Source organism: Drosophila hydei, unplaced genomic scaffold, assembly GCF_003285905.1.
Source record: "Drosophila hydei strain 15085-1641.00,03,60 unplaced genomic scaffold, DhydRS2 tig00008128-arrow-arrow-pilon, whole genome shotgun sequence".
In the NCBI taxonomy this organism is placed as follows: domain Eukaryota; kingdom Metazoa; phylum Arthropoda; class Insecta; order Diptera; family Drosophilidae; genus Drosophila; species Drosophila hydei.
Window position 1 is genome coordinate 2050706 of NW_022045838.1, and position 12157 is coordinate 2062862.

Consider the following 12157-nt stretch of genomic DNA (forward strand, 5'->3'; position numbering starts at 1 on the left):
GCTATTACCGTTTTGACACTAAAAATAGTCGAAGCATGTTACGTTGCAGCTGTGAGGAATTTATATACTCTGTAGTGTAAGCAATTAAAAGTGGAGCATGCTCAATTTCGAGTCAGCTATGCAAGTGTAAGAGACTTTTGAGTTGTCAGATAGAAAGGCAAAGATTTTAGTGTAGATTTAATTTAGATTTAGATATAGATAAAGATACAGCTACAGACAAATATTTATCAAATCATCAAATCTTAAGTTTCTTAGACGTTTTCTTTCCATATTCTGCTCAAGTAACCCTCCACTTTATATAGGGTATTTTAAGTTCAAGCCTGGCTTCTTCTAATCTACATTTAACTGCCATTTGTCCGGAGCCAAGCGTTTAGTTTGGAATGCTTGAAACGCAATGTGCCATGCACTTTGCTTTAATGATTTTTCCGGCTAAAGCCTAAAGTTATGCCTCAATTTCTGCCACGTAGACAGGCAGTTCTTATTACACACAAACGCATATGTATATACATATATACATATAAATACCCTATATGCATATATATGTTTATATATCAGTTTGTATGTGGGTAGTTGCCTTTGGAGCGGCACAGATAACAAAGTTTTCGTCGCACTCGCTATCGGCGTATGGTAAAGTTTATTGGTGTTGGCGCTGTTTGCTGATTTTATTGTTTGGTTTTCACCTCTTTTTAATTGATTTTTCACTTTTTATGCCTTGACACACACACAGAGAAAGACAAAGAACATTGTAAAGTGTTTTGTTTGCCTACAGCTGGCAGCAAAATTGTCTTTTAGATGACCTCAGCAGCAGCTTTAAAGATTGTCTTTTATTTTTCATAAATATATATATATAAATGGGGCGTTCTATATGATTTATGGCTATTAAGAAATATGTTTCTATTTATGATCTCATCAATTCAATATTCAATATTCTTTCATTCTTTAATAAATGGTTTGACATTTGGACCTTGGCCTTTCTCTAGGATTTATGACATTCGGCTAAGTGCTTTTTGTATCGATTGAATTTTTGGTACTAAATATAAATTCCTTTCTTTTTTTTGGCACTTATATATAGGCGAACATATGTGCCAGGTATGCGATAAGATAAACAATCTACTAATCAGATAACTCCAGGCCAGGGCTGACAAGTTTGCTTTTCTCTTGTTTATACTCGGAATCCACTGAAAATGGATAAAGAGTTTAATGTTCTTGTTCAAGAATGAGCTGCAATTGGGAATAAGAGAACAAGTATATATATTCTGTATCTAAATCAATAGTTGAGCCGATATAGCTTTGTGTGACTGTCCGATCGCTTAGGAGTAAATAGACACATGTAGATCGCAAAGTAAATACAAATGATAATGAGTACTCCTGAGTGCTCAGGGTATCTTAAAGTCAATAAATTCGCTGACTAGAGCACACTCTTAGGAATTTTTTTTGTTATCAGTTTTAAGCTTTACTACAACAGCAGAAATGATAACGATAAATGGAATTCACCATACGCAGAAGCCTAAAGAAAACTGAGGCAAGAATTCGTTTTTGCCACTTTCGTTTTTTTTTTGTCGGTTTTTACTCTGGTTTAATAAGAATTTTGAATTGCCCACTCGCTCTCAGTATCTGATAAAAAAAAGCTTTGCTACGCCCAAAATCGAGTAAAAATTCCGAGGTAGTAATCAAACGGCGCGGGCAGTGCAAGCAACTTGTTGAAAACTCTGTCAAAAATCGAACTTAGTGTGCGCCGTTCTATATAAAATCAAAAAGAAATATATATACATATATATTTATATATAGGTATCTATACTTTGGAATGCTTTGGCTGTAGCTGCCAGTTAAAATTTGTTGTGTGCCGATGAGTGAGTGCATGTGAGATCGAATTGAAATCAGAGCACCAAACATTATGGAATATAACAGTATATTACGTTCAAATTTCTCGCGCAATGAATACAAACGATATATATCGTTTGACCGTCAATCTTTGGGTAGGTTGAACTTGAACTTTATCCTAACTTTATGTGAATAGCTTAATCAGATTCCAAATTACACAATATCTCTCCTTATCTATGGTATGCTAGGCTAACAAATACTTTTCGATTAGCTACTGTCAACATAAATGTTATATAGTTGATTCAGATATATAAATATTCTACAAATACGTGACTTATAAATCAATGTTAACTCTTTTTGTATTTCGTGATGTTATTTTTTTTTTGTTGTTATGGGTTATACGGAACCTCAAAAATTACGTAATCAGCACAATTGTCAAGTTGATAAAAAAGGAAAAAAGTTATGAGCATTCAATTCTTAGCTATATATATTAATTGCTGATAACATATTACGGCATAGACCGGAATGTTAAAGGTTTTTTTCTTGGTGATTTTCTGTGCCCTAATCGGTATTGCACGCTATCATAGAGTTAAAATAAGGCCATTGACTAAGAGTCGAATAGTAATATGACAAGACTTACTTTGTCAAATAGGTATGACGTTCCACATTAGATCATCTAACTAGAAATGAGCAATTGAATGAGTTGCTTGAAGAAGAGGAGGGGAAAGATCATATAGAAATTAGTAACTTAAGAATAGTTTATAAAAAAATATTACTAAAAATTATTTAGCTAATCAAACTTTTAGCTATGAATAATCACTTAAGATAATTTCTTATAGCTACGCCCATCGAATATTTCATACCAAATTTGGCAACATTTTTATGGGACACCTCTATTAATGAACGAGTGACAATTTTAATAAAGTCGCGCCCACCAACGCTCGACGAATCATATAAATGAATAATTACCAAAACAGTTTAAGAGCTCACAGTTTCAGATGCATTCAAGAACTCGCTAGCTTTACTAAGAAATATACATATAAACTGCTATAAATATAACGAAACCTGAAATTATTGGTATAAAACGGGGTTATCAAATTCTGAAAAATTATTTCTTAAAAATGAACCTATTTAAAAATCAGTAAGTTACTTTTGTAAAACAAATATTTTACTTGCTGTGAAACGACAATGAAATTGTCTTAGCTCGAAAAAACAAGGGCATTCATTGAACCAAACACGTTTGCTCACCTGCTTGCAGGCAACGACATATACTTTCATATGTGTATATATTTATATATATATATATATATATATATATATATATATATATATCTGTGTACATATAAGCTAATGCCCATTAATTACTTTGACTTGCGATAAGTGGCAAACAAAAACAACGCGTGGAGGACTGTTCTTATCGAGTCAGTGCATTGAGCTGTGCGTACTTATTGGTAACAAAAGGCCAATGGTTCAAAAATATGTCACTGGATGTAAATAGCTACTAGATACACTGTTTGAAAATTAAAATTGGCTAGAAAGGGTTTTATAGAACTTCAAGGTGCATCTCAATGGGGACCTAGGCAGAATTGCCAATACAAAGCAGTGGCTGCCAAACTGTGTCTATGGCTAAAAAGTATTGTTTAAAGCCAGAAATAAATATGTATACATAAGAATATATAAAATACTTTATAGCAGCATATTATTGAACTTCATCCTTAGAGTAGCTCAGCAGTTGTCCAACTGTAGAGCTTAGTCTTAGAGTAGAAAACCTCTAAACTTTTGTTAAGCTATCAATTCATTTTGTCACTTTGTGTACAGTGTATCGACACACTGCTTTGCATACATTACCGCGCTAAACGTTTAGTGCACTTGCAGGGCTTTTGCTTTGGGTTTTGCTACTATTTATGTTTTTAGTGTTCGACCGTGTGCTAATCCATGTTTCTACCAATGCTTTGCATTTCTTATAGCATCACAATATGAGCCCGGTGGCTATTCAACGCTGCAAGCGTCGTCCTCCACCCGCGGCTCCACAACCAACATGACGCAGCGCGATGGCATAATGAAGTTTGAGAATGATCGCATCAAGACGCTGCAGGAGGAGCGTCTACACATCCAAAAGAAGACCTTTACAAAATGGATGAATTCGTTTCTGATCAAGGTAAATTGGTTATTGAATCAAGTTACTTTCACAAAACGAGAATGCATTTTATTTCAATTTACTTCTAGGCCAAAATGGAGGTCGAAGACCTATTCACAGATCTAGCCGATGGCATTAAGCTGCTCAAGCTGCTCGAGATCATATCGTCGGAGAAACTGGGCAAGCCGAATAGCGGACGTATGCGTGTACATAAAATCGAAAATGTCAACAAGAGTCTGGCATTCTTGCACACCAAGGTACGTGGAAAAGAGATGGCAAAGCGAAAGAGAGTGAGAGGGAGAGACAGAGGCCTACGCATTTGTAGAAAGTGCAAGTCTCTTGAGGCAGCTGCGCGTGGTCTGTTGCGTGCTTTGTTTGCCACATGAGTGAGCAGAAAAAAGTCACTTTAGATGCGCGACTGCAACCGCCAAAAGCTGCATAACTTACAAATGAATATATATGTGTTTGTATATATATATATTTAATTACCTTTGCTGGCAATTTTGTGAAATATTTGCATACTTTCTAATGCGCATGCTGCACATTTATATGTTTTTTTTTTTATTTAGTTAGTTTTATTAATTTTTTTTTTTTAGCTACTTTTCTTTCTTTGGTTTTTGTTTCTTTTCGTGTCGCTTTTCGTGTCGGCACATTTTCCGCACACTTTCTTTGCTTGAATTTGATTTTAATTGTGTGTGCAGACAGGCAGGCAGGCAGGCAGTCAAATGGAATCCATAGATGTAGCCACCAAGTGCATGCACTCTCTCCCTCTCGCTCCCTCGCTCTTTCTCTCTATTTCGCTTTTACTTGCCCGCAGCTTAGCGTGCGACATAGTTTCGCTTGGGGGTCTAGCTTCTAGTACGTGTCTCTTGCTGTAAGACTAATCTAATTAGAAACAATGGCGCTTTTAATGCACATTAAATGCATGTAATTTGTACCAATTGCAACAACAACAACAACAAATAATAATAACAGCAGCAGCAGCAACAACAACAACAATGACACCGCGCACACGTCTGTGTCTTAGGCACTTTGTTTGACATAGTGAAAGTTGTTGATTTTTATTGTATTTTGTATATACCCTGTAGTCATTCGAATGTGTAAGCTGAGCTGCTATAAAGTTATTAAATTAAATTGATCACGATCAGGTTTATTGCATTTGCTGCTGGTTGCTAAGCACACACAAAGGCCTCTCTTTGTGGTTCTCATATTAATTTAATACACGTTGTTTGGTAATTGAAAGCAAAGCTTAAACTCTCTTCCGCTTTAATTATATTTAATATTAACCTTAATGCCACCTTCTTTTACCCAGTTTTTCTAGCTCTCACATTAGTCTTTGAGAGAGAAAGATATAGATATTAATATAAGCGCTGCTCTCATTTCTCTCTCTAACTTCCTCACTTTCGCTCACTTTTTTTTTCACTCTCACATACTTTCTCTAAGCTTTGAGTGCAGGATATCTCACGGTCATGCATTCCCTATTATATCGCTTCTGTTTGTTTTGGGGCTTGTCTTTTGGATTTTGTGACATCGGCATTTATTGCATTTTAATTGGTTTTTCAGCTTGAAGAAGCTCGAAAGCAAAAAGTAAAACGACATTTAACGCACAGCTGAGCGAGCATTTAGTTAAGGATCTTATGTGGCTGGCACACACACACACACACACAAATACTATTCCAAAGACCCGCCGCCAATGGAGCGTAGAATCGGTCAAATAAATTCTTTCAACTTCAGTTCCAACTTGCTTAGCCATTAATCAACTTTTTAAAAAGCGACTAAAAGCTGAGTTTTCTTCGTTTTTTTTTTTTTTGTTGTTCGTATTTAATTTTATGTATGCGATAAAGATCAGTCGTAACTTATGCTTTCTTCGCCTATTTCTATTATCTCTGCCTACCTGTTCACGCCATGACCTACTATATATATAAATATATATACAAATGAACCTGAGACAGAGGTCAAACACCTTCGCTCTGATAATGCGTGACTTGTGGGCCACACAAAAGAGCAGCTCAAGTTTTTTTTCGCTTTTGGTTCACTTGTTGGCAGCTTTGTGAAACGCGTAACTCGAGACGTGCAGACCTCCCGCCTTGCCTGCATTGCCCCTACCTGTAATAGAATGCTAATGCAATTGTATATCATTTCTCTCTAACAATAACAACAACAACAACAACAAATCGACAATAGGTACGCTTGGAGTCCATTGGTGCTGAGGACATTGTCGATGGCAATCCCAGATTGATCTTGGGTCTCATTTGGACCATCATTTTGCGTTTCCAAATTCAGGAAATTGTCATCGATGTTGTAAGTTGAATGAACAAGGTATTCATGAATAAATATAATAGTGAAATATCTATTTAGGATGAGGAAAACGAATCCAGTGAGAAACGTTCAGCCAAAGATGCGCTTTTATTGTGGTGTCAACGTAAGACACATGGTTATCCAGGCGTTAATATACAGGACTTTACATCTTCATGGCGTTCCGGTTTGGGTTTCAATGCGCTCATTCACTCGCATCGACCCGATCTGTTCGAGTATAGCACCATTGTCAATTCAAAGAATTCCAATTTGGATAATTTGAATCATGCATTCGATACGGCCGCCAACGAATTGGGCATACCAAGGTAAATTAGGCTATATAGAAATATTACTATTACTTATTACTTATGTCTGCGTTTTTCTGTTAGTCTGCTCGATGCGGAGGATATTGATTCAGCGCGACCGGATGAGAAATCGATCTTGACCTATGTTGCCTCATACTATCACACGTTTGCGCGCATGAAGAACGAACAGAAGAGCGGCAAGCGTATAGCCAATGTAAGTAGACAGAGAAGACACACCTCGAAATGGGTACTGGGTCTGGGGTCTGGGGTTTGGTTGACACTCAGGGTCGGGGGCAAAAAAAAAACTCTTTGCATGGGTGCTGCAGCGTAACGTGCAAGCCAATCTGGTTAACGCTCTACTTGGCATCCGATCGGGTTGGGTCTAGAAAGTTGTTTAACCGCTCTCTTTGCTACCTTCTTCATCATATTCAGATTGTGGGCCAGCTAATGGATGCCGATCGCAAGAAGATGCACTATGAACGCCTGACCACAAATCTGCTCAGCTGGATAAAACAAAGAACAATGGAGCTGGAGCAGCGTAATTTGCCAAACTCATTGGAGGGCATACAGCGTGAATTGTTGGCCTTTAAGGAATATCGCACCATTGAAAAGCCACCCAAGTGAGTAGACTCAAAGGGCTAACTATTCTAGATACCATTTCTAAACTATATCCATATCCATGTTACCAGATACAAGGAACGCAGCGAGATTGAGGCTTTGTACTTTACGATTAACACACTGCTGAAGGCTCTGAATCAGCCACCCTATAATCCACAAGACGGGCAGCTGGTCAATGACATCGAGAAGGCCTGGCAGATACTGGAGTATGCCGAGCACAATCGCGAGGTAGCCCTGCGTGAGGAGTTGCTGCGTCAAGAGAAGCTGGAACAGCTCAACTACAAATTCGAAAAGAAATCCGTGCTGCGTGAAGGTTATCTGAAGGAAATGATACAAGTGCTGTCGGATCCGCGTTATTTGCGTCAAGTGGATGCCACGTTGAAGAAACATGAGGCCATCTCTGCTGATATTTTGGCACGTGTTGAACGCTTTAACGATCTAACGGCCATGGCCGATGAATTGGAGAAGGAGAACTATCACGGCAAGGAGCGTGTGAAGCGTCGTGAGCAGGAGGTCATGGACAAATGGCGCAAACTGCTGGAGCTGCTCGAGAATCAACGATTGAACCTTTCTCAAATGAGCAATCTGATGAATCTGCTGCGTGAGATCGCCAGCACGACGGAATCAGTGCGTGAGCTGCAGCAGCATTTCGGCTCTGAAGATGTGGGTCCACATCTGTTGGGCGTCGAGGAGCTGCTGCAAGCCCATTCGCTGCAGGAGCTGCAGGTGAACACTTATGGTGAGACGCTCAAGCGCTTCAATCGTCAAGCCTTGCCCTACAAGAACTCCGAGCATAAGGATGCCGCTCTATTAGCTCAGCGGCTGGGTCAGCTGGAGGAAGCTTATGCCGAGCTGTTGAAGCTATCAGCACAGCGTCGTGCGCGTCTCGAGGAGGCGCGTAACTTCCATCACTTCATGGAGGACTATGACAATGAGGAGAGCTGGCTGGTGGACAAACAACGTATCTGCAAAACCGGCATTACGGCTAAGGACTTGCGTGCTGTGCTCTCGCTGCAGCAGAAACATAAAGCGCTAGAGGATGAGATCAAATCACGCAAGCCCAAATCCTCGCAAATGTCGGATGCAGGCAAGCGTCTCATTGGCGAGCAGCATCCCCGTGCAAGTGAGATTAAGAGCCGCATCGATTCCCTGGCGGAGCATTGGCAGGCTCTCGAATCGCTTGTGGAGCTGCGACGTCGTCAGCTTGAAGATGCCGCCGAAGCCTATCAATTCTATACGGATGCCAACGAGGCTGAGTCCTGGCTGAATGAGAAAATGGCGCTGGTTAATTCCAGGGATTATGGCAACGATGAACCCTCAGCGCAGGCGCTGCTGCAGCGTCATCGTGATCTGCAGGGTGAGCTGAACGCCTATTCTGGCGATATCCTCAACCTAAACCAGCAGGCAGATAAACTGATCAAGGCTGGCATTTGCACATTGGAGTTGACAGCTGCGGAACCGGATTTGCCAGAAGTGGAGCAAGAGGAGTGGGTCAATGAGACGCGTCTAGTACCCAAGGAAGTTTGGGAAGATGAATGGGTTGAGAAACTGGAGCACAAGAAGGTAACCGAAACCAAAATGCTGCCACATGTGCGCTCGCTGTTCCCCTTCGAGGGCCAGGGCATGAAAATGGACAAGGGCGAGGTGATGCTGCTCAAGTCGAAGACCAACGATGATTGGTGGTGTGTGCGCAAGGATAATGGCCACGAGGGCTTCGTTCCGGCGAACTATGTGCGTGAAATCGAAGCACGTCCCGTGGCCTGCATTGTGCCCAAGGCGGAGAAGGTCAAGAGTCTGCAGAAGGTCAAAAAGACGATATTGGTACGACAAGTGGTGCCCGTGAAGCGCATACGTCCAGTGGTTGTGGCGCCCAAGCCTCTAGTACAGCGTCGCACCTCTAATCAAAGCATCAATGAGAATGCGGATAGCGTGGAGAAGCGCCAGCAACGCGTCAATGCCACCTACGATGAGCTGCAAGAGATGGCGCAGAAGCGTCATGCCCTTCTCGAAGACTCCATCCATTTGTTCGGATTTTATCGCGAATGCGATGACTTCGAGAAGTGGATGAAGGAGAAGGAGCGCATGATCAAGACGGACGATGCTGATGGCGTGGAAAATGCCAAACGCAAGTTTGAAAAGTTCATAACCGATCTGTCGGCCGCCTCAAAGCGCGTCGAGGAGATCGATGGCGCCGTCGACACCTTCCGTCGTCAGGGTCATTCGCAGCTGGACAAGATTATTGCACGTCAGCGTCAAATTCATCAAATCTGGCAGCGCTTGAATAATGCCAAGGCACAGCGCGAGAAGAGCCTGGAGGGTGCCTCCAGTGTGGAGCTATTCAATCGCACCTGCGACGAGGCCAAGGTCTGGATGAGCGAGAAGATGCTCCAATTAGACACAGCTGTCATTACGCCTGACCTCAAAACCGTCCAAGCCCTGCAGCGTCGCCATCAGAATCTTGAACGCGAACTGGCGCCCGTGGAGGACAAGGTCAATCGTGTCACCTACCTGGGCAATTCAGTGAAGAACGCCTATCCCGCTGAGCGTGACAATGTCAATGCTCGCCAACAGGAGGTTCAGGATATGTGGCAACAGGTACAACTGCGCGGCAGCGAGTTGCGAGCCCGCATCGAAAGCGAAGTCGGCCAACAGATCTTCAACAACAGCGCCAAGACCTTGCTAGCATGGATTGATTCCGTTAAGGATCAGCTGAATGCCGATGAGTCTGCGAGGGATGTGGAAACAGCAAATAATTTGCTGAAGAAGCACAACGATCTGGGCGATGATATCAAGGCACATGACAATGAGTTTGTCGAGGTTATCCAACTGGGTAAACAGCTCTCAGATGGCAAACCCAACATGGCAGAGACAGTGCAGCTAATCGAACGCCTGAAGGCCGAGCAGGATGCCATTCATCGTGGCTGGAGTGAGAAACAAAAGTGGCTTCTGCAGTGCGTCGAGCTGCAAATGTTCAATCGCGAAGCGGACAAGATCGATGCCACCACCAAGAGCCACGAAGCGTTCCTCGAGTACAACAATCTGGGCGTAAGTAAAGAGTTCTCAAATTGTTACGGCTATGAAATTAAATTTTCCTTACCTACAGTCCTCTTTGGATGAGGTGGAAGCCATACTCAAGCGTCATCTGGACTTTGAGAAGAGCCTAATGGCACAGGACAAGATACTAAAGGGCTTCTCAGACAATGCAGATAAACTAATTGCCAATGATCACTACGACGCCAAGTAGTAAGCGACTTCAATGTAATAATTGACATACGTATCCTATATATATTCTCTTCTTCGCCTCTTTTAGCATTTCCGATCGCCGTAATCAGGTGCTGGGCAAGCGCAAGGCAGTCAAGGATCGCGCTTTTGACCGCAAACGTTTGCTGCAAGCTTCCAAGGACTATCACAAGTTTGCCGCTGAAGCGGATGATCTGAAAGCCTGGCTGCAGGACAAGACCAAAATTGCTGGCGATGAAAGCTATCGCGATCTGAGCAATCTGCCACGCAAGCTACAGAAGCACAAGGCCTTTGAGCGTGAACTGCGCGCAAACGAGGGACAGCTGCGCAATGTAAACAAAGATGCCCAAGCCTTGATTCAGGCCGAGAATCGTGTTCCCGAAGTGGAACATCGAGTGGTCGATTTGAACAAGAAGTGGAAGGATCTGTTAGCACTCTCTGAGGACAAGGGTCGCAAACTGGAGCAGGCTGCCTCGCAGCGTGAGCACAATCGTGCCATCGAGGATGCCAAGAAGAAGGTGGATGAGCTGGATTTGGCACTCATGAGCAAGGATGTGGGCAACGATTTGCGCAGCTGCAAAGATCTGATCAACAAACAGCAAATGCTCGAATCAGAGATAACCATTTGGGATCAGAAGGTTGCGGAGCTGGTCTCCACGGGTGATGACATGGCCCACGAGGGTCACTTCAATGCCAAGAACATCGAGGACGAGACAAAGGAGCTGCAACAACGGTTCAAGGATCTACGCGATCCCACACAGAGACGTCGCGATAATCTGGAGGAGAGTCTGAATTTCCATAAATTTGTCTTTGAACTGGATGCTGAATTCCAATGGATCAATGATCATCTGCCTGCTGCGAAGTCAAACGAACTGGGCCACAATCTGCATCAAGCGCAATCGCTGTACAAGAAACACAAAAAACTGGAGGCCGAGATTAAGGGTCATCAGCCTATGATCAATAAGGCGCTGCTGGCGGGTCAAGCTCTTATTGCCCAAGAGCATCCAGAGCAACAGAACGTGGAGGGCTTGTGCAAGCAGCTGGAAGAGGCGTGGCAGGATCTCGATCTGCATTGCGGTGAACGTTCGCGCAAGCTTGAAATGTCTCTGAAAGCACAGCAATATCTGTTCGATGCCGGCGAGATTGAGTCCTGGTTGGGTGAACGCAACAATGCCCTGCGATCTACCGAATACGGTAGGGATCGCGATTCGGCTGCCAAGTTGCTGACCAAACACAAGACCATCGAACTGGAGTTGGACACATATTCGGGCATTGTCACCGAAATGGGACACACGTGTGCCGCCATGGTGGCTGCCCAGCATCCCGATAGCAAAGTGCTGGCAGCCAAACAGCAGCTAATCGAGAAAATGCTCAAATCTCTACACAAGTTGGCCTCACAGCGGCAGATGCGCCTAATGGAGAGTCTGTCCAAGCATGAATACTTCCTAGAGTCGGACGAGGTGGAGCAATGGATAAGGGAACAGGAGCAGACGGCATCTTCAGAGGACTACGGCCAGGACTTTGAGCATTTGCAGCTGCTGCAGAATAAATTTGATGATGTCAAGCATCGCGTTGAGGTAGGCGCTGATCGTGTCGATCAGTGTGAGCTGCTGGCCAGGAAACTCATCGATTCGGAGAGCTCCTATGCCAATGAGGTAGAAAAGAGACAGGAACAACTGAGGTAAGCGCACCATTTTATGATCAAAGTATTCACCTAATATACTTTCCATTTCTTTCCTTC

The 12157-nt window shown here is 42.8% G+C and overlaps 1 protein-coding gene across 4 annotated transcripts in view; it reads left to right on the plus strand.

Moving 5' to 3' along the window:
- Nucleotides 1-12157, plus strand: part of LOC111602903 (spectrin beta chain, non-erythrocytic 1) — a 36410-nt gene that overhangs the window by 16149 nt on the left and 8104 nt on the right. For 3 of the 4 annotated variants that reach the window (XM_023320241.2, XM_023320242.2, XM_023320243.2), the window contains exons 1-10: nucleotides 1816-1976; nucleotides 3789-3979; nucleotides 4048-4215; nucleotides 6143-6259; nucleotides 6317-6579; nucleotides 6643-6772; nucleotides 6991-7178; nucleotides 7248-10221; nucleotides 10280-10419; nucleotides 10487-12097. In XM_023320241.2, the coding sequence (XP_023176009.2) occupies nucleotides 1895-1976; nucleotides 3789-3979; nucleotides 4048-4215; nucleotides 6143-6259; nucleotides 6317-6579; nucleotides 6643-6772; nucleotides 6991-7178; nucleotides 7248-10221; nucleotides 10280-10419; nucleotides 10487-12097 (5864 nt within the window). In that variant the 5' untranslated portion in view covers nucleotides 1816-1894. Of the gene's footprint in view, nucleotides 1-1815; nucleotides 1977-3788; nucleotides 3980-4047; nucleotides 4216-6142; nucleotides 6260-6316; nucleotides 6580-6642; nucleotides 6773-6990; nucleotides 7179-7247; nucleotides 10222-10279; nucleotides 10420-10486; nucleotides 12098-12157 lie in introns of those variants that run through there. The other variant, XM_023320244.2, reaches the window with a different exon arrangement.